At 40.7% G+C, this 22,159-nt stretch overlaps 1 protein-coding gene across 6 annotated transcripts in view; it reads left to right on the top strand.

Moving 5' to 3' along the window:
- PGBD2 (piggyBac transposable element derived 2) overlaps positions 1-20,701 on the top strand; it is a 36,220-nt gene extending 15,519 nt beyond the window's left edge. For all 6 annotated transcript variants that reach the window (XM_042981032.1, XM_042981025.1, XM_042981017.1 and 3 more), the window contains one exon: positions 18,290-20,701. In XM_042981032.1, coding sequence (XP_042836966.1) covers positions 18,290-20,051 — 1,762 coding nt within the window. In that variant the 3' untranslated portion in view covers positions 20,052-20,701. The remainder of the gene's footprint in view (positions 1-18,289) is intronic.
- Positions 20,702-22,159: the final 1,458 nt, after the last annotated feature.

Below are 22,159 nucleotides of genomic sequence, written 5' to 3' on the forward strand. Positions count from 1 at the left end.
AAATGTGATTTACTTTCTGGGGTGCCTGGGTGTCTCAGTCGATTAAGTGTCTGACTTCAGCTCAGCTCATAATCTCATGGTTTGTTGGTTTGAGCCCTGCGTCGGGTTCTGTGCTGACAGCTCAGAGCCTAGAGCCTGCTTCAGATCCTGTGTTTCCTTCTCTCTCTGCCCTTCCCCTACTCACTCACACGCTCTCTCTCTCTCTGTCTCTCAAAAATGAATAAGCATTAAAAAAATTTAAAAATGTGATTTACTTTCCTCATCTTTTAATCCACAAGATGGTTGCTACTGGGGCTGCTTCAGTCCCTGCAAGCCTTCCCACTCTAGGAGTCTTTTTGTTTGTTTGTTTCAAGTTTTATTTAAATTCTAGTTAGTTAACATATAGTGCAATATTGGTTTCAGTAGTAGGATTTAGTGATTCATCACTCACAGATAACACCTAGTGCTCATCACAAGTGTCCTCCTTAATGCCCATCACCCAGTTAGCCCATCTCCCCATCCACCTCCAACCCTCCAGCAACCCTCAGTTTGTTCTCTATAGTTAAGAGTCTCTTATGGATTGCATCCCTCCTTTTGTTTTATTCCTTCTCCTATGTGCATCTCTCTTTTTTTTTCTAATTCCACATATGAGTGAAATCATAAGGTATTTGTCTAACTGAATTATTTCACTTAACACACTCTACCTCCATCTACGAATTTGCAAATGACAAGATTTCATTCTTTTTAATAACTAATATTCCATTGTGTGTGTGTGTGTGTGTGTATACACGACATCTTTATCCATTTATCAATTGATGGACATTTGGTCTCCTTCTATAATTTGGCTATTATTGATAATGTTGCTATAAATATGGGGTGCACATGCCCCTTAGAATCTGTGTTTTTGTATTCTTTGCATAAATACCTAGTAGTACAACTGCTGGATCATAGGGTAATTCTATTTTTAACTTTTGAGGAACCTCCATCTCTTTTAGAGTGGCTGTACCAATTTGCATTCCAACCATCAGTGAAAGGGAGCTCCCCTTTTCTCTGCATCTTCTCCTATATCCGTTGTTTTCTTGTGTTAATTTTAGCCATTCTGACAGGTGTGAGGTGGTATCTCATTGTAGTTTTGATTTGTATTTCCTTGATGAGTGGTTTTGAACATCTTTTCATGTTTCTGTTAGCCATTGGGATGTCTTCATTGGAGAAGATTCTATTCATGTCCTCTGCCAGTTTTTTAACTGGATTATTTTTTTGGGAGTATTGCAGTTTATAAGTTCTTTATAGATTTGGATACTAACCCTTTATCAATCAGATATGTCATTTGGAAATATCTTCTCCTGTACCCTAGGTTGCCTTTAGTTTTGTTGATAGTTACCTTTGCTGTGCAGGACCTATTTATCTTCTTCAAGTCCCAGTAGTTCATTTTCACTTTTGTTTCTGTGCTTCCAGTGATGTATCTGGTAAGAAGTGGCTATGGCCAGCGTCAAAGAGGTTGCTGCCTGTATTCTCCTCTAGGATTTTGATGGTTTCCTGTCTCACATTTAGGTCTTTCATCCATTTTTAATTTATTTTTGTATATGGTACAAGAAAGTGGTCCAGGTGTATTCTTCTGCATGTTGCTGTCCAGTTTTCCTAACACCATTTGCTGAAGAGTCTGTCTCTTCATTGGATATTCTTTCCTGCTTTATCAAAGATTAGTTTTACATACATCTCTGGGTCTCTTTCTGGGTTCTCTGTTTCACTGATCTTTTTGTCTGTTTTTATGCTAGTACCATACTATATTGATGACTACAGCTTTGTAATACAGCTTCATGAAATCAGAAGTTGTGGTGCCTCCAGCTTTGGTTTTCATTTTCAGTATTACTTTGGCTATCTGGGGTCTTTTTTGGTTCCATACAAATTTTGAAATTGTTCTAGGTCTGTGAAATATGCTAGAGTTATTTTGATACAGATTGCATTCAATGTATAGATTGCTTTGGATAGTATAGACATTTTTACAGTATTTGTTCTTCCAGTCCATGAGCATGGAATGTTTTTCCATTTCTTCAGTTTTCTTCAATTTCTTGCATAAACATTCTGTAGTTTTCAGTGGACAGATCTTTTGCTTCTTTGGTTGGGTTTACTCCTATGTATTTTATGGTTTTGCTATAATTGTAAATGGGATTGAGCCCTTCATTTTCTTCTGCTTCATTATCGGTGTATAGAAATTCAATCGATTTCTTTATGTTAATTTTATTTTATTAAAAAAAAATTTTAATGCTTATTTTTGAGAGAGAGAGAGACAGAGACAGAGACAGAGCAAGCAGGGAAGGGGCAGAGAGAGAGACACAGAATTGGAAGCAGGCTTCAGGCTCTGAGTTGTCAGCATAGAGCCGAATGTGGGGCTCGAACTCACAGACCACGAGATCATGACCTGAGCTGTAGTAGGCCGCCCAACTGACCGAGTCACCCAAGCGCCCCTACATTGATTTTATATCCTGTGACTTTGCCAAATTCATGTATCAGTTCTAGCAGTATTTTGGTGGAGTTTTTTGAGTTTTCCACATAGAGAGAGTATCATGTTATCTGCAAAGAGTGAAAATTTGACTTCTTTCTTGCCATTTTGGATGCCTTTCATTTGTGTTGTCTGATTGCTGAGGCTAGGACTTCCATTACTATGTTGAACAACAGTGGTGAGAGTGTACATCCCTCTCATGTTCCTGACCTTAGGGGAAAAGCTGTCAGTTTTTCCTCATTAAGATTGATACTAGCTGTGGGTCTTTCATATGTGGCCTTTATTATGTTGCATTATGTTCCTTCTATCCCTACTCTCTGGAGGATTTTTATCAAGAAAGGATGCTGTATTTTGTCAAATGCTTTTTCTGCATCAATTGAGAGGATCTTATGGTTCTTATCCTTTATTAATGTGGTGTTATGATGTTGATTTGCGAATATTGAACCAGCCCTGCAGCCCAGGAATATATCCCACTTGATAATGGTGAATAATTTTTTCAATGCATTGTTGGATTCAACTTGCTAGTATCTTGTTCAGAATTTTTGCATCCATGTTCATCAAGGAGATTGGTCTGTAACTTTTACAGACACCCTTTTTAGTGGGAACTTTGTCTGGTTTTGGAATCAAAGTAATACTGGCTTCATAGAATGAGTTTGGAAGTTTTCCTTCCATTTGTATTTTTTGGAACAGCTCCAGAATAATAGGTATTATCTCATCTTTAAATGTTTAGTAGAATTCCCTTGGGAATCCATCCACCCTTAGACCCTTGTTTGTTGGGAGATTTTTGATTACTGACTGAATGTCTTTGCTGTTTGAATTTTCTATTTCTTCCTGTTTCATTTTTGGTAGTTTGTGAGTTCCTAGGAAATTGGTCCATCTTCCAGATTGCCCTGTTTGTTGGCATATAATTTTCATAGTATTCTCTTATTGTAGTTTTCATTTCTGTGCGTCGGTTGTGACGCAAGGTTAGGTTATACTTAATAACCTAAGTAAATAAGGAATTTACTTCCTTATTTAGGAATGTCTGGATTGCTATATACTTTCCTCTTATGACTGCCTTTGTTGAATCCCAAAGGTTTTGGACAATAGTGTTTTCATTTCATTGGCTCCCATGTGTTTTTAAATTTCTTTTTTGATTTCTTGGTTAACCCATTCATTCTTTAGTAGGATTTATTTTTTTTTTTTAATGTCCAAATATTTGTGGTCTTTCCAAATATTTTTTCTTGTGGTTGATTTCAAGTTTCATAGTGTTTTTGTCTAAAAATATGCATGGTATGATGTAAATCTTTTTGTACTTGCTGAGTGCTGATTTGTGACCCAATATGTGATCTTTTCTGGAGAATGTTACATGTGCACTGGAAAAGAATGTGTGTTCTGCTACTTTAGGATGAAATGTTCTGAATATAACTGTTAAGTCCATCTCGTGCATTGTATCAATCAAAGCGATTATTTTCTTTCTTGTTGATTTTCTGTTTACATGATCTGTCCATTGTTGTAATTTGTGTGTTAAAGTCCCCTACTACTATGGTATTTTTATCAATGAGTGTCTTTCTGTTTGCGATTGATTTGTAATTTGGTTGTTCCCAACTTGGCAGCATAGATATTTACAACTGTTAGATCTTTTTGTAGATAGACCCCTTAATTATTATATAATGCCCTTCCTCATCTCTTGTTACAGTCTTTGTTTTAACATCTAGTTTGTCTGATATAGGTATGTCTATTCTGGCTTTCTTTTAATGTCCATTGCCACGATAGATGGTTTTCCATCACTTTACATTCAATCTGCATGTCTTTAGGTTTAAAATGAGTCTCTTGTAATCAGCATATAAATGGGTGTTGTTTTTTTTTTGTTTTTTTGTTTTTTTGTTTTTTTTTTAATCAATTCTGATACCCTATGTCTTTTGATTGGAGCATTCAGTCCTTTTACATTTAGAGTGATTATTGGAAGATATTAATTTAGTGCCATTGTGTGTCCTGTAGAGTTGGTGTTTCTGTTGATGTTCTCTCTGGCCCATTCTAATCTTTGTTGCCTTTGGTCTGATTTTTGTGTGTTTTGTTTTTTCTCCACTCAAAAGTCCTCCTTATGATTTCTTGCATGGCTGGTTTTGTTTGGGGTACTATTTATCTCTTTTTCTATTCTGAATGACAGCCTTTCTAGATAAAGAATTCTTGGCTGCATATTTTTCCTATAAGCACATTGAATATATACTGCCACTCCTTTCTGGTCTGCCATGTATCTGTGGAATATCCACTGCAAGCTTGATCTGTCTTCCCTTGTGGGTTAAGGACTTTTTTCCTTGCTGCTTTCAGGGTTCTTTCCTTGTCTGTGTTTTGTGAATTTGACTATGATATGCTGTAGTGATGTTGGTTTTTGTTAAATCTAATGGGAATTCTCTGTGCTTCTTGAATTTTGATGTCTGTATCTTTACCCAGATTAGGAAAGTTTCAGCTATAATTTGCTAACATAAACCTTCTGCCCCCTTTTCTCTTTCCTTATTTTCTGTGACTCCTATAATACAAATGGTATTCCTCTTTAATAATTTATATTCTCTCAGTCTTGTATCATAGTCTTTTGCCTTTGTTTCCTTCTTTTTTCTGTTTCCTTATTTTCCATAATTTTATCTTCTGTATTATTGATTCTCTTCTCTGCTTTGTCTATCTTTGCCAACAAGGTGTCCATTCAAGATTACATCTTGGTTATAGCATTTTTAATTTTGGCCTGACTATATTTTAATTCTTTTATCTCTCAGAAAGGGATTCTCTGGCATCTTCTGTGCTTTTTTCAACTCCAACTAATATTATTATAATTGTGGCTTGAAATTCTAATTCACTCATCATTCTTGTATCTGTGTTGATTAAATCCCTGGCCATCATTTTTTCATGTTCTTTCTTTTGGGGTGAATTCCTCTGTCTTGTCATTTTGGAGGCAAAAAAAAAAAAATAAAAAATTAAAATTAAAAAAAATACAAACAAGATAATACAATACAAATCAAATAATGGAAGCTAGATACTAGGTGTGTTTCTTTTTTCTTTTTTTAATTTTTTTTAATGTTTATTTATTTTTGGAGAGACAGAACATGAGCAGGGGAGGGGCAGAAGAGGGAGTCACAGAACTTGAAGCAGGCTCCAGGCTCTGAGCTGTCAGCACAGAGCCTGATTCAGGGCTCGAACTCACGAGCTGTGAGATCATGACCTCAGCTGAAGTCAGACACTTAACCAACTGAGCCACCCAGGTGCCCCTAGGTGTGTTTCTTTCTGCTTGTTGAGAGGTTGATAGAAAAGAGAGAAAAAAAAGGAAAACAAAAAACTATAAACAAAATTTAAAAAAAAATTTTAATGTTTATTTTTGAGAGAGAGAAAGAGCATGACTGGGGGAGGAGCAGAGAGAGAGGGAGACACAGAATCGGAAGCAGGCTCCAGGCTCTGACCTGTCAGCATGGAGCCTGACATGGGGCTCGAACTCACAAACCGTGAGATCATGACCTGAGTCAAAGCTGGATGCTCAACTGACTGAGCCACCCAGGCGCCCCTATAAACAAAATTTTAAATTGAAAAATACAGTTCTTAAGTAATAGAATAAAATAAGGAAAATAAAAAAAATAAAAAATTGCTTTTTCTGTATCCAAGAAAGAGAAAAGAAAGAAGGGAAAAAAAAGATAAGCAAAAACAGAAGGAAAGAAAACGAACAAACAAATGAAGAAGCAAACAGAATGAAACCTGAATGAAGTACATTCATTTTCCCCTAGAATGAAATCTTCGTAAGACACTATAATTCATAGACTAAGTAGGTGGAAGGATTTGTCCTGGTCTTCTGGGGCATGTGCCTAGAGGGCACAGCTGGGTGGGGCGTGGGGTAACTGTTTCTGTTCTCCATTTGGTGGCACTGCTTAGCTTATAGGTGTCGATCAAGGAGTGCATCCATGCATGTATGCTTGTTAGTGGTGAGAATGACTTCACAGAGCTCTCTAGTGTCTGATGTGGGAATTTTTGCCCTTGTGGACACGCATTCAAGTGCCTCTCCTTGGTCTCAGGCCTCTATCTGCTCCCTGCCTTCACCCTGTCTGTGTTCAAGCTGTGTCCCTTCCAGGTGGCACCTCCCTCCCGAGTTTTATCTCACACAGAGCTGTGTTTCAAAACCCCTCACTTCAGAGATCCCTGTGGCTTGGACCCATGCTAATGCTTTGGGGAAGGGTGTCCACAGAAAACATTCGCACGATCCCACAGCAGAGGCTCAGAGTTTATGGTGAATCACAGCACATACCCTGTACAGGTCATGGTGCACTCTGGCATCTTTGTTTCAGTACTACAGCTACATGGTAGCTCTCTGGGATAAGCCAGGAATTTTGCCCATGGGGAAGCCTATGGCCTCTACCAAGTACACTCCAATCAGAAGAACCACTTTTCCCCAGGTGGCACATGGACCCCTCAAACCATGCTTCCTGCTCCTGGGGATTCACCTGACTTACTCACCAGAGCACAGCCAAGCACTGAGCTCCAAAACTTCAGATTCTGTCCTATTATAGAATATAGCTATATATAGAATCCTGGTGGTATTGAAATCCCCTCCTTTCTTCCATCAGTGGTTTTTGTGAACAGATTTCTTGTCTAGTCCCATGCGAGTGTTTTCACTCTTTCTTTCTTTCTCTCCAGCTACTTTTGGGGGCAGTGCTTTTCTTGCATGATCCTGATGTGCTGCCTTCTCCCCAATCCTCTCTCTGCAAAAATGGCTTCCTACCCTCTACGGCTCCGCAGCTTTTCTCCCCCCAGTTCACCTCTCCACACCATGTACCTGCTAAGTTCTCTGATTCAAATTATGCAGATTGTTGCAATAATTCTCAGATCAATTTCCTAAGTGTTCAAAATGGTTTGATGCTGATCTAGTTGTGTTTCAGGGACAAGACAAGCTCAGGGTCCCCTTACTGCTCTGCCATCTTAACTCCTACCTGTCTGGGAAACTCTTTATCTCTCCTTCTATTCTAAATGGCAGCATTGCTGGATAAAGTATTCTTGGCTGCATATTTTTCCCATTCACTTTGAATATATCATGCCACTCCCTTCTAGCCTGCCAAGTTTCTGCTGATAAGTATGCTAACCTTATTTGTCTTCCCTTATGACTTAGGGATTTCTTTTTCCTTGCTGCTCTCAGGATTTTTTCCTTAACTCTGTATTTTGCAAATTTTACTACAATATGTCTTCGTGTTGCCCTGCTTTTGTTGATTATGGTGGGAGTTCTCTGTGTGTCCTTGACTTGAATGTTTGTTTCGTTCCCCAGATTAGGGACATTTTCCACAATAATTTGCTCAAATAAGTTTCTGCCCCTGTTTTCCTCTCTTCTTCTGGCACTCCTGTGATACAAATGTTATTACGTCTTATGGAGTTGCTGAGTTCCCTATTGTCTACATTCTGATCTAATGTTTTCTTTCCCTATTCTTCTCAGCTTTATTATCTTCCATAATTTTATCTTACATATCACTTACTTATTCCTCTGCTTCTTCCATTCTCATGGTCATTTCTTAGAATCGGTTTCACATCTCAGTTATAGCATTTTTTATTACTGTCTGACTAGTTTTTAGATCTTTTATCTCTGTGTTAAGAGACTCCTTGGTGTCTTCTATGCTTTTCTCAAGCCCAGCTATATCCTTATGATTGTTGTTTTAAATCCTGGTACAGGCATATTACTTATATCTATTTTGATTAGATCTCTGGCTATGACCTTTTCTTATTTTTTGTTTTGTGATCCATTTCTCCATCTTGGCACTTTGCTTTAGTCTCTGTTTTCTCTGTGTTAGGAAAGCCTGTTATATTTCCTGCTTCTGAGAGTAAAGGCTATATTAAGAAGATGCTATATACTGACCCCGGCTTGGCGCTCCAGGAAGTGTTTCTGGTGTGCAGTTTGTACACTCTGCTTTTGTGTTTTAACTGCTCTTTGCCTCACGTCAGTCCTCTGCAGTTTCACCTTGTCTGTACTGGGTTGTGTTTGGACCTTGCCCAGTGTGTGGTGAGTTTTAACTCGGTGTGTTTTGGCCTGCTTGTTCAAAAGGCCAGATCCATTTTCCACTAGAGCTGAAGTTTTGCATCACTCCATTGTCAGTAGACTTGGTAGGTGCAAGGGGTTTGTGCTCATCTTCTAGCAGAGGGACCTGCTTCTGCTCTGGCTCTCAGGCACAATTGCACTCATGAAAAAGCACCTGCAGAGCCTACAGGGGCGGGTCTTGGTGTAAGTGGCTCAGGCCTCTACTGTGTGTGCTGTGTTTCTCACTTAAGTCTGTCTGTGCTGATAGGTGGGGAATTAATATAGTTTCAGCCCACTGTCTTCCTGCAGAGGGGCATTTGCGCCCACTGATGTTCAGGAAACCCTCACTGAAGATCAAACAATCTCCCCTCCTGTGTCCCAGGAATCCCTCAGATCTCTCTGCCTTCACCCATTCTGTGTCTGAGCCTTTTGCCCACCCAGCATCATGGTCCTGTGCTGGACACAACCTGTGCTGAGTTTCAGAACTCCAAAGGGACCTGGCATGGTTGGCCCTGCACTAATCATCTGGGGTGGGGTCTCACTACACTGTGGCTGATGCCTGCTTGTCTCAGAAGGGCAGTCACAGAATGTGCGGCCACTTGGAGTATGGTAAAGCACAGTGAAAGGCTGATTTTCAGGTTACCTGGTCTCAGCAGGTGTCTCTGCTCCTATTGGAATGAATAGGGTAGCTCAGTGGCACCCGCTGGCAGTGCCACCTCTCTCAAATGCACTGTAAGGAGGAGATCTGTCTGTCCCAGTGTGGCCCAGGGTATCTGCAGACCATCTGTCTTCTCCCAGGCCTCTGTCCTCCCTCTCAACAGAAGCACATCTGTGCTGGTCAGGTTCTGTCTCTGGTCATGGCATGGACTTCTAAAACTTCTGACTTTGAGTTCCACTGCTTGGAAAAACTTGGCAATAGTCAGCCGCAATTGTTTTGCTTCTCAGTGGTTTTGGGGAAGTGTTTTTCTTGTGCAGTGCCCTGCATGCACATGCTTTCTCACATGTGCTCTCTGTCTCTGAATCTCTTTCCTGTGTGATCAGGGCTCTTTACCCCCCACAGCACCTACGATTCTTTTCTCGCTAATCACTTCTCTGCACCTCCTCCCTTCCACAGTGTGGCCTCTTTTATCCCTGTAGTTGTGCAGTTTGTTCTCCCAGTCCTCACATTCATTTCTTGGGTGTTTGGAATGGATTTGATATTTATCTAGCTATGTTTGATGGACAAAGCAAGTATAGGGTCCCCCTACTACTCTGACATCTAAATCCTGTCCTACTCCAGGAGTCTTAACAACTATGTACAGAAAGTTTTTGGAGGCATGGGGGCACACAGGAGCTTAGATAGTGAGAGTGGTGGAAACCCTGACTATATAGGCCTGGATCTGCTGCTCGAAAATAGGAGAGGCTGAGAAGATGGCAAGTTGTCTATTGACCCCTGAGAACCTCTCAGTCTGAGGTCCATGGGAAGTGCTTCGGATTTCCTATCCCTGAAAGCTGGGTTCCCTTTCTGGCATAGCATGAGAAATACCTTGCCTTCCCTGAGGTCAGATCTCCTGTGCCCTAGTAGACTCTAGCACAGAGGCTGATGGAGTCCGTGTTCACCAAATAAGGTTGTAGTGAATCTCTAATGCAGTGAACTCCCAAGTCCAAGGGTAGGTCTGTAGAGAAATAACCTTTGCGGTAAAGCTTGTGTCTTCCCTCTGGTTTGAGATTCTTCTCATGTGGAGGTTGGGCCAGAGTGACACAGGGCAGCAGTAGAGCCCACCTTCCTTGCCCGTCCATTCTCATAGCCAGTGATGTGTGTCACTGCCCCTTCTGCATCCTACTAGAGGGCTTCCTGTGACAGCTGAACACTACTGAATGTCCTCATTAGGGCCTATAGAGCCCTGTGGGTCCTGGTCCTGGCAGCCTGTGCTCTGCTCTCCTCCCTTTACTACATCTGAAGTCTCACTGACCTCCTTGCTGTTCACAGTTATCAAGTCCCTTCAGGCTCAGGGCCTTGTGCCTACAATTCTTTTTCTCTGCCTGGGACACCCTGTTTCTAGCTGTCTGTAAGGCCCCCTCACTTATCATCCATCTAAAATAGTAACCCCAGTCCTACTCCTTTGCTACATTCTCTGCCCATTGTCCAGGATGGCCCCCATCTTGCATAGCTACTTGTGTGCTGAACTGTCATCTTTCACCTCCAGGTAGACAAGGGCTGTGCAGGTCAGGAGCGGAGTGTGTCCATTGTCAGTTGCTGGGAAGTGCCTGCTCGTGGTTGGTGCTCATTAAATATAGGTATCTCTTGTCATCCATTTAGATCCTAGTGCACAGGAAAAGTTAGGATAGACGGGGTTTCCATGTTTTCTAAATCTGTTTGGCTTCTGAATTGCAGCTAGTGTATAGTAAGATGTCTGATACTGAGGGAACCATCTGAAAATTTGTCTGAATCTGTTCAGGTCCTGATATTGGGTAGTAAGAGGTCAAGTAGGGAGAGCTTGGGAATTTGGGAGGGAGGAACCTTGTATTTGCCAAATTAATAAGGGAAAGGGAAGACAAAGGTAAGACTGAAGCATGAAAGTAGAGCTGCTGGGGCCAATGAATCAGAAGATATCAGTGGATGTCACTTCAGCAGTCTAGGCTTCCTTTTTGGTGGTTACTGTCATTTGGGTAATGACAGTGGCACCTGTCATTTATCAGTAAAGGGAATTCTGTATTCAAGACACATTAAGAAGGAAGGAGGTATGTAACATTTCTTTGTTGTTGTTACCTACTTTTTATTTAAATATTGTTAGTTAATATACATTCCAGTATTGGTTTCAGAACTAGAATTCAGTGATTTACAAAGTTGGCATTTTTTTCCCCAAGATTTTATTTAAATTCAAGTTAGTTAACATATAGGTGTATCAGAAGTAGAATTTAGTGATTTATCACTTACATATAACACCCAGTGCTCATCACAAGTGCCCTCCTTAATACCCAACACCAATTTAGCCTATCTCCCACCATCAGCCCTGTTTGTTCTCTGTTGTTAAGTCTCTTGTGGTTTCTTTTCTTCTCCTTCTTCCCTCCATTCCCATATGTTCATCTGTTTTGTTTCGTACATTCCACATATAAGTGGAATCATATGATGTTTGTTTTCTCTGATTGACTTATTTTGTTTAGCAAAATATATTCTAGCTCCATCTACATCATTGGAAATGGCAAGATTTCATTCCTTTTGATGCTAATATTCCATTGTATGTATGTATGTATATATATGTATACATATACACCACATCTTTTTTAATTTATTTTATTTTTTTAATTTACATTCAAATTAGTTAGCATATAGTGCAACAATAATTTCAGGAGTAGATTCCTTAATGCCCCTTGCCCATTTAGCCCATCCCCCCTCCCAAACCCTCCAATAACCCTCAGTTTGTTCTCCATATTTAAGAGTCTTTTATGTTTTGTCCCCCTCCCTGTTTTTGTATGATATTTGCTTCCTTCCCTTGTGTGCATCTGTTCTGTGTCTTAAAGTCCTCATATGAGTGAAGACATATGATATTTGTCTTTCTCTGACTAATTTTGCTTAGCATAATACCCTCTAGTTCCATCCATGTAGATGCAAATGGCAAGATTTCATTCCTTTTGATTGCCTAGTAATATTCCATTGCGTATATATACATATACCACATCTTCTTTATCCATTCATCCGTGTGTGGACATTTGGGCTCTTTCCATTCTTTGGCTATTGTTGATAGTACTGCTATAAACATTGGGGTGCATGGGTCTCTTTGAAACAGCATACCTGTATCCCTTGCATAAATACCTGGTAGTGCAATTGCTGGGTCATAGGGTAGTTCTATTTTTAATTTTTTGAGGAATCTCCACACTTTTCCAGAGTGGCTGCACCAGCTTGCATTCCTACCAGCAGTGGAAAGAGATCCTCTTTCTCTACAATCCTTGCCAACATCTGTTGTTGCCTGAGTTGTTAATGTTAGCCATTCTGACAGGGGTGAGGTGGTATCTCATCGTAGTTTTGATTTCTATTTCCCTGATGATGAGTGATGTTAAGCATTTTTTCATGTGTTGGTTGGCCATCTGGATGTCTTCTTTGGAGAAATGTCTATTCATACCTTTTGCCCATTTCTTCACTGAATTATTTGTTTTTTTGGGTGTTGTTGATAAGTTCTTGAGAGATTTTGCAACTAACCCTTTATCTGATATGTCGTTTGCAAATATCTTCTCCCATTCTTTCGGTTGCCTTTTTAGTTTTGCTGATTGTTTCCTTCGCTATGCAGAAGATTTTTATTTTGATGAGGTCCCAGTAGTTGATTTTTGCTTTTGTTTCCCTTGCCTCCAGAGATGTGTTGAGTAAGAAGTTGCTGTGGCCAAGATCAAAGAGGTTTTTGCCTGCTTTCTCCTCGAGAACTTTGATGGCTTCTTGTCTTACATTGAGGTCTTTCATCTATTTTGAATTTATTTTTGTGCATGGTGTAAGAAAATGGTCCAGGTTCATTCTTCTGCATGTCGCTGTCCAGTTTTTCCAGCACCACTTGCTGAAGAGACTGTCTTTATTCCATTGGATAGTCTTTCCTGCTTTGTCCAACATTAGTTGGCCGTACGTTTGTGGGTCCATTTCTGGGTTCTCTATTCTGTTGGATTGATCTGAGTGTCTGTTCTTGTGCCAGTACCATACTGTCTTGATGATTACAGCTTTATAGTATAGCTTGAAGTCTGGGATTGTGATGCATCCTGCTTTGCATTTTCTTTTTCAAGATTGCTTTGGCTATTCAGGGTCTTTCCTGGTTCCATACAAATTTTAGGATGATTTGTTCTAGCTCTGTGAAGAATGCTGGTGTTATTTTGTTAGGGATTGCATTGACTGTGTAGATTACTTTGGGTAATATCGACATTTTAACAATATTTGTTCTTCCTATCCAGGAGCATGAAATCTTTTTCTATTTTTTTTGTGTCATCTTCAATTTCTTTCATAAGCTTTCTATAGTTTTCAGTGTATATATTTTTCACCTCTTTGGTTAGATTTATTCCTAGGTATTTTATGTTTTTTGGTGCAACTGTAAATGGGATTGATTCCTTGATTACTCTTTCTGTCGCTTCATTGTTGGTGTATAGGAATGCACCCGATTTCTGTGCATTGATTTTATATCCTGCAACTTTGCTGAATTCATGAATTAATTCTAGCATTTTTTTCGTGGAATCTTTTGGGTTTTTCATATAGAGTATCATGTCATCTGCAAAGAGTGAAAGTTTGACCTCCTCCTGGCTGATTTAGATGCGTTTTATTTCTTTGTGTTGTCTGATTGCAGAGGCTAAGATTTCCAATAGTATGTTGAATAACAGTGGCAAGAGTGGACATGCCTGTCTTGTTCCTGACCTTAGGGGGAAAGCTCTCAGTTTTTCCCCATTGAGAATGATATTACCGTTGGGTCATTCATATATGACTTTTATGATCTTGAGATATGCTCCTTCTATCACTAATTTCTTGAGGGTTTTTATAAAGAAAGGATGCTGTATTTTGTCAAATGCCTTCTCTGCATCTATTGAAAGGATCATATGGTTCTTTCCTTTCTTTAATTGATGTGATGAATCACGTTAATTGTTTTGCGGATATTGAACCAGCCCTGCATCCCAGGTATAAATCCCACTTGGTCATGGTGAATAATTTGTTTAATGTATTGTTGGATCTGGTTGGCTAATATCTTGTTGAGGATTTTTGGATCCATGTTCATCAGGGAAATTGGTCTATAGTTAGTTCTCCTTTTTAGTGGGACCTCTGTCTCATTTTGGAATTAAGGTAATGCTGGCTTCATAGAAAGGATTTGGAAGTTTTCCTTCCATTCCTGTTTTTTGGAACAGTTTCAAAAGAATAGGTGTTAACTCTTCCTTAAATGTTTGGTAGAATTCCCCTGGAAGCCATCTGGCCCTGGACTCTTGTTTTTTAGGAGATTTTTGATTACTCATTCGATTTCCTTATTGGTTATGGGTCTGTTCAAATTTTCTGTTTCTTCCTGTTTCAGTTTTGGTCGTGTATATGTTTCTAGGAATTTGTCCGTTTCTTCCAGATTGCCCATTTTATTGGCATATAATTTCTCATAATATTCTCTTAGTATTGTTTTTATTTCTGCTGTGTTGGTTGTGATCTCTCCTCTTTCATTCTTGATTATATTTATTTGGGTCCTTTCCTTTTTCTTTTTGATCAAACTGGCTAGTGGTTTATCAATTTTGTTAATTCTTTCAAAGAACCAGCTTCTGGTTTCATTGTTCTGTTCTACTGTTTTTTTGGTTTCCATAGCATTGATTTCTGCTCTAATCTTTGTTATTTCCTGTCTTCAGCTCGTCTTGGTTTTATTTGCTGTTGTTTTTCCAGCTCTTTAAGGCGTAAAGTTAGGTTTTGTATCTGAGACCTTTCTTCCTTCTTTAGGAAGGCCTGGATTGCTATATACTTTCCTCTTATGACCACCTTTGCTGAGTCCCAGAGGTTCTGGGTTGTGGTGTTATCATTTTCATTGGCTTCCGTGAACTTTTTAATTTTCTCTTTAACTTCTTAGCCCATTCATTCTTTAGTAGGATGTTATTTAGTCTCCAAGTATTTGTTACCTTTCCAAATTTTTTCTTGTGGTTGATTTCAAGTTTCATAGCATTGTGGTCTGAAAATATGCATGGTATGATCTCAATACTTTTGTACTTGTTGAGGGCTGATTTGTGTCCCAGTATGTGGTCTATTCTGGAGAAACGTTCCATGTGCACTGGAGATGAATGTATATTCTGCTGCTTTAGGATGAAATGTTCTGAATATATCTATTAAGTCCATCTGGTCCAGTGTGTGATTCAAAGCCATTGTTTCCTTGTTGATGTTTTGATTAGATGATCTGTCCATTGCTGTGAGTGGAGTGTTGAAGTCCCCTACTATTATGGTATTACTATCAATGAGTTTCTTTATGTTTGTGATTAATTGATTTATATATTTGGGCGCTTTCACATTTGGAGCATAAATGTTTACAATGGTTAGGTCTTCTTGGTGGGTAGACCCCTTAATTATGATATAATGCCCTTCTTCATCTCTTGATACAGTCTTTAGTTTAAAGTCTAGATTGTCTGATATAAGTATGGCTACTCCGGCTTTATTTTGTGGACCATTAACATGATAGATGGCTCTCCATCCCCTTACTTTCAATCTGAAGGTGTCTTTAAGTATAAAGTAGGTCTCTTGTAAACAGAATATACATGGATCTTGTTTTCTTATACATTCTGTTACCCTGTGTCTTTTGATTGGAGCACTGAGTCCGTTGACATTTAGAGTGATAACTGAAAGGTATGAACTTATTGCCATTATGATGGTTGCAGAGTTGGAGTTTCTGGTGGCGTTCTCTGGTCCTTTCTAGTCTTTGTTGCCTTTTTTTTTTGTTTGTTTATTATTTCATCTTTATCCCCTCAGAGAATCCCCCTTAAAATTTCTTCCAGGGCTGGTTTAGTGCTCACAAACTCCTTTAATTTTCTTTTGTCTGGGAAACTTTTTATCTCTCCTTCTATTTTGAATGACAGCCTTGCTGGATAAAGAATTCTTGGCTGCATATTTTTCTGAATCAGCACATTGAACATATCCTGCCACTCCTTTTTGGCCTGCCAAGTTTCTTTGGATAGGTCTCCTGCAAACCTGATCTGTCTTCCCTTGTAATTTAGGGACTTTTTCTCCCTTGCTGCTTTCATGATTCTTTCCTTGCCTGAGTATTTTGTGAATTTGACTATGATATGCCTTGTTGATGGTCAGTTTTTGTTGAATCTAATGGGGGCCCTCTGTGATTCCTGGATTTTGATGTCTGTGTCTTTCCCCAGGTTAGGAAAGTTTTCTGCTGTGATTTGCTCATAACCCCTTCTAGTTCCATCCATGTAGTTGCAAATGACAAGATTTCATTCTTTTTGATTGCCGAGTAATACTCCACATCTTCTTTATCCATTCATCCATAGAGCTCCTCCTTTCTTACAGTGGAGAGTGTTTGGACCTTTAGCTGGGTTTGCTTTGATTTGTTCATTAAAATAAGCCTGGAAAAAAAAAACAAACAAAACAAACAAACAAACAATAAAAAACCTGATCCTGTAAACGAAGAAAGGGAAAAGGAACAAAAAACACCAATCAAAAAACTATAAGCTGAATTCAAAGAGAAAGAAAGCTAAAAAAAAAAAGACAAATAAAAGAAAAAAGAAGCTTGACCCTCCCAAAAAGGAGAAAGGAAATGAAAATAGCAAACTAACAAACATATAAAACAGTATGAGCCTGATTCTAGAAGAAAAAAGAAAGAAAGAAAAACAAATAAACAAACAAATGGGGAAATGGGGTGGGGGGGGCCTGTGGTAGAAAAAAAGTAAACCTGGTCCTGTTTCCACCAGAACTACATGTGTCATTTTGAAGCATTCAATTTTCAGTACAGTTGGTACATGCAGGGTGCTGCCTATGGTGGTCTTCTGCGTGAGAGACTGACTGAAATGGCTCAGAGTCAGTCTTACTCCAGTAAATAAGCAGTTACCAGGCACTTTGAGGCAGGTTGTGGTGTAACCGGGTCCCACCTCTGCTGGGGGCTGCTGTGTTGGTCTCAGAAGTCCCACTGTGTTGGTGTTGGGGGAAAATGATGCCATCCCAATCTTTGTCCCCAGAAAGAATCTCACATCCCCCACCATTCAGGCAGTCCTCACAGATAGTAAGGGCAGTCAACTTGCCCTGCACCACAGCTTTCTTGAGTTTTTCCTTGGTGTGCAGCTGGAATACAAAACTTGAAAACTTAATGGGCAAAGCACTACATGGACCTGCTTCCCTCCTCTGGAGTAGAGCCTCTGCGTGCTGTGTCAGATGGTTTTTGTCCCAGAAGAATAGTTCCTCACCAGCATGTTGTGTGGAGTGTATAGTGTAGCACCACTGAAAGCAGCAACAAGGTCATATGCTATCTGCTGTACCTCTGTCCCCTGCTGATGAAACGCCATTAGCTGGCACCTATAGGTTCTTTTGTCCTTGGAGAGGCAATAAACCTGTTCCAAAAGTACTCCAGGAAGGGGAATGTTCTCTCCCAGTGTGCCTTGAAGGTCCCTACACCAGGCTATGCACTCTGGGGCCAGCTCCTTCCTTCCCCCCATGACCACACACTACAGCTCTCTGCTAGAGAGTCACACACTTCCAAAACTTCAGGGTTGAACTCCACACGCTGTTTGCAAACTACAAAACATAACAAAAACCTGTAACGCTCAGTACTTCTTGCACCCCAGTCTGTGGTCTAGAGAGATTTTCCTCTTGTGTGAACCCAGTGCTATACTCTCAACACCTCTCTCTTTCCCTCCCTTCTTTTCTCTTACCAGAAAGGGTTTCCTCCCCCTCTGCAGCACTGCCATTTTTCTATCCACCAATTCATATCCATGTGCCTCACACCTGCCACCCTGTCTCCCTCCAACCATGCAGGTCCTTCTGCAACTCTGCAGATCGATTTCCTGGGTGTTCCAAGTGATGTGACCTTAGTAGAGCTATGTTTGGGGGATGAGAAAGCTCAGGGTTCCCCTATTTCTCCTCTATCTTACCTCCTCCCCCTGGAACTTCTCTTTAGAATGCCTCCTATCATTAAAATACTTTTGCACTTGAAAGAGTAACCTATGTTAGGAAAATTCCCTTACCTGGTACTGTGCCTGGTGGTACTGGTTCCAAAATGTGGTTCAAGCTCAGGTGGTCTGCAGTGGGAGCGCCCTCCTCTCAGGTGATGCTTCAACAGAGTTTTCTGCTGAAACACTGTCTCCTGTGTGACCTCGCTTTATTTCGTTTCCTGTCATTGCAGCAATCCCACTGTTGGGAGAGATGCCAGTTCAAAGCTCAAGTCCATGAAGCTACTTGAGGTTCTGAATGCATTGGAGGAAGAGAGTCCTAGCCACCGCAGGGAAGAGATCTTCATTGCGCCACCTGACAATGCCTCAGGGGATTTCACTGATGAGGACTCAGGTGATGAAGATGGCCAGCGAGGCTCCCATGTGCCCGGTAGTGTGCTGCATGCCTCTGTTGTACCTGAGGACTCTGGCACTGAGGAGGAGGATGACGACCTGCAGCCACCACCAGCCATGAAGAGGCAGAAGGCAGTAGTGGAACCTCAGCGTGTTTGGATCAAAAGAGATATCCAACCCAACTTCCGCAGCTGGACTCCATCAGATCCCCATATAGAGGATCTCAAAAGCCAGGAACTGAGTCCTGTAGGCCTATTTGAGTTGTTTTTTGATGAAGGAACTATTAATTTTATTGTTAATGAAACCAATCGTTATGCTTGGCAAAAAAATGTCAACCTTGGGCTCACAGCCCAGGAATTAAAGTGTGTTTTGGGAATTTTGATTTTAAGTGGGTATATATCCTATCCAAGGAGAAGGATGTTTTGGGAAACATCTCCTGATTCACATCATCATCTTGTGGCTGATGCAATTAGAAGGGACAGATTTGAACTGATCTTTTCATACCTGCATTTTGCAGATAATAATGAGCTGGATGAAAGTGATAGGTTTGCCAAGGTCAGGCCTCTCATTGTCCGAATGAATTGCAATTTCCAGAAGCATGCACCCTTGGAAGAGTTCTACAGCTTTGGTGAATCCATGTGTGAATACTTTGGACACCGGGGATCCAAACAGCTGCCAGCAGGGAAACCCATGCGTCTGGGCTACAAGATCTGGTGTGGGACAACCAGCAGGGGCTATCTGGTGTGGTTTGAGCCCTCACAGGGCACACTGTTCACCAAGTCAGACAGGGGCTTAGACTTAGGAGGTAGTATGGTGGTAAAATTTGTGGATGCTCTTCAGGAGCGTGGCTGTTTGCCATACCACATATTTTTTGACAAGGTTTTTACAAGTGTCAAACTCATGTCCATTTTGAGGAAAAAGGGGGTGAAGGCCACAGGAACTGTTCGTGAATACAGGACTGAGCGATGTCCCCTCAAAGATCCCAAAGAACTTAAGAAAATGAAGAGGGGTTCATTTGATTATAAAGTTGATGAGAGTGAGGAGATTATCGTGTGCCGCTGGCATGATAGCAGTGTGGTTAACATCTGCTCTAATGCTGTGGGCATAGAGCCAGTGGAGCTGACCAGCCATCATTCAGGAATAGCCAAAACACGGACCCAAGTCCATCAACCATCCCTGGTGAAGCTGTACCAGGAGAAAGTGGGGGGTGTCAGCCGGATGGACCAGAATATTGCCAAATACAAGGTAAAGATCCGGGGCATGAAGTGGTACTCAAGCTTCATTGGCTATGTCATTGATGCTGCCCTCAATAATGCTTGGCAACTACACAGGATCTGCAGCCATGATGCCCAGGTAGACCTCCTGGCCTTCCGGAGATATGTGGCCTGTGTGTACCTAGAGAGCAATGCTGACATGTCCTCCCAAGGGAGGCGAAGCAGACGGCTGGAAACTGAGAGCCGCTTTGACATGATTGGTCACTGGATCGTCCACCAGGACAAGAGGACTCGGTGTGCCCTTTGCCACTCGCAGACCAACACCCGCTGCGAGAAATGCCAGAAGGGTGTCCATGCCAAGTGTTTCAGGGAGTACCACATTCGGTGATGCAGAATGGACAGAGGGAGCCCTGTGGATGTTTGGTTTATAATGAAATGTTTACAGCTAATTTCATAAAGCAGATAGAGCACTTGTGTTTTATTTGTGTTGGAAAAACAACACCTGAATCGCTAATGATTTGGTCTTGTATTTTCTACCGACCTCCATTACAGTTATCTTTTTATTGTCTTCTGTGATACCTACATGTAACATAAATTAATATTTTTATTGGTAATTATAGATGTTTGTAAATCTATAGATTATACTGTTACTTATTTCAAATAATGGGCCCCTTTTTATTCAAATAAAAAATTTCCTGTGGGTGATAGATGAGTCCTAGTTAGGAAAATCAAATAGAACCAAAAACTTGAGAGAAACTTTCATGAATAGTAAAAAGATTTTATAATTGTATACTATTGGTTTTAACGTAAGATGAGACAATAGTGTGTAAGTATGGTATCAATATGATGAAAGAGATTTTAATCATAGTTATTTCACTTTAACACTAGCAAGCTGTTTAGGAATAGATAATCAGCTTTGTGTTTATCCAGAGGGCTAGATTTGTAGACTTTGTATTTCCTTGATAAAATTATTTTCCTAATACAAGTATATCCTTCTGGAATTCATTTTTATAACTAGTGTAAGATAGGTATCTGGTTTTTCCCCCTTAAGCAATGGTTTGCATCATTTATTAAAATATTTATATTTTCCCATTGATTTAAATTCTAATTTTATAAGGGGGGAGGAGTTAAGATGGTGGTGTAGTAAGGGGAACCTGGGCTAGTCTCAGTCCCTCAAACACAGCTCAATCAACATCAAATCATTTTAAACACCTAGGAAATTGACCTGAGGATTAAAAGAACAGTCTGCATAATTTGAGGGAGAGAACATGGCAGGTGTGGAGAGGAGATTTGGGGGAGAGAAAAGCCATGGTGCTGCAGAAGGGATGGGAGTCCTACTTGCAGAGAGGAGAAAGGGAAGTGGGGAGAGAGTAGTGTGTCAGATTCGCATAAGAAAAGCAATCCCCCAAAACCATTGATGGGGGAATTGTGAGGAACTGAATATCCCAAGGTTTTGCAAACAGTGGAGGTGAAATTCTGAGTTTTTGGAAGTCTGTGCTGTTTGCTGTAATAGATCTGGATGGGCAGCAGTGCTCCTGGGGAGAAGGAGGGGAATCCCAAGAGCAGACAGTGGACAGTGTGGTGCAAAGATTTTTGGTCTCACTGGGAGAGAAAGTTCTCCTTCCCCAGGTGTATTTGGAATAATGCCTTTCCAAGGACAAAAGACCCAGCTGGCACCTTTGAACATGTATTCAACAGCAAGGGACAGGGGCACATGCATAGGGTGGATAAAGTGGTCGTAGCTTTTCGTTGTGCTTCACCATAAACTCTAGGCACCAGAATGGCCATGGGACTGCTTTTCTGGGACAGAATAGTACCAGATGCAGTGCTGTGAAGCTCTCCTCTGAAGTGGGGGAGCGGGTCTGTGCCTTGCCTGGTCCTTTAAAATTTGAGAGTTGGGAATCCTAGTTGTATGCCATAGATAAAACACTGGAGAGCTGTGGCACCAGGCAAGTTGATGGCCCAGGCACAAAAGGGGAAGAATCTGATGAACCATGGGTCACAGGAGAGGAGATTGGTTGCTTGTCTGTGAGGGCTACCTGAACAGCTGCAGGTTCCATCTTTTCTGCCTGGGGAAAAGAGAGTGGTATGGTACCGTCTACCCCCACCTACCAGCCCATCACACCAGCCCATCATACACAGCACATCTAATTGAGGCTACAGCTACTTATACCAAAGCCTGGCCCCCTGTCCCCTACAATGGTTATCTTACAGGGGCAGGTCTGATTGTGAGCCAGTGCACTGGGCTTTTCCCCCAGAGGAACAACACAGGCTCCCCCACATGCACTAAGTCTAATGATCATAGAGTGCTCCAAAGCATCAGCATCAGTTATGCTGGAAACAAGAAGAGGCCTTTTTTTTTTTTTTTTTTTTAAATCAGGCCTATAGTTTTTTTTTGTTTCCTTTTCTCATGTTTTGAAACTGACTACTTTTTTTTTTATTCTTGAATTCAGCTTATAGTATTTTGTCTGTGTATTTGGGTTTTTTTGTTTTTTT

The sequence above is a fragment of the Panthera tigris genome, chromosome A1 (assembly GCF_018350195.1).
Source record: "Panthera tigris isolate Pti1 chromosome A1, P.tigris_Pti1_mat1.1, whole genome shotgun sequence".
In the NCBI taxonomy this organism is placed as follows: Eukaryota; Metazoa; Chordata; class Mammalia; order Carnivora; family Felidae; genus Panthera; species Panthera tigris.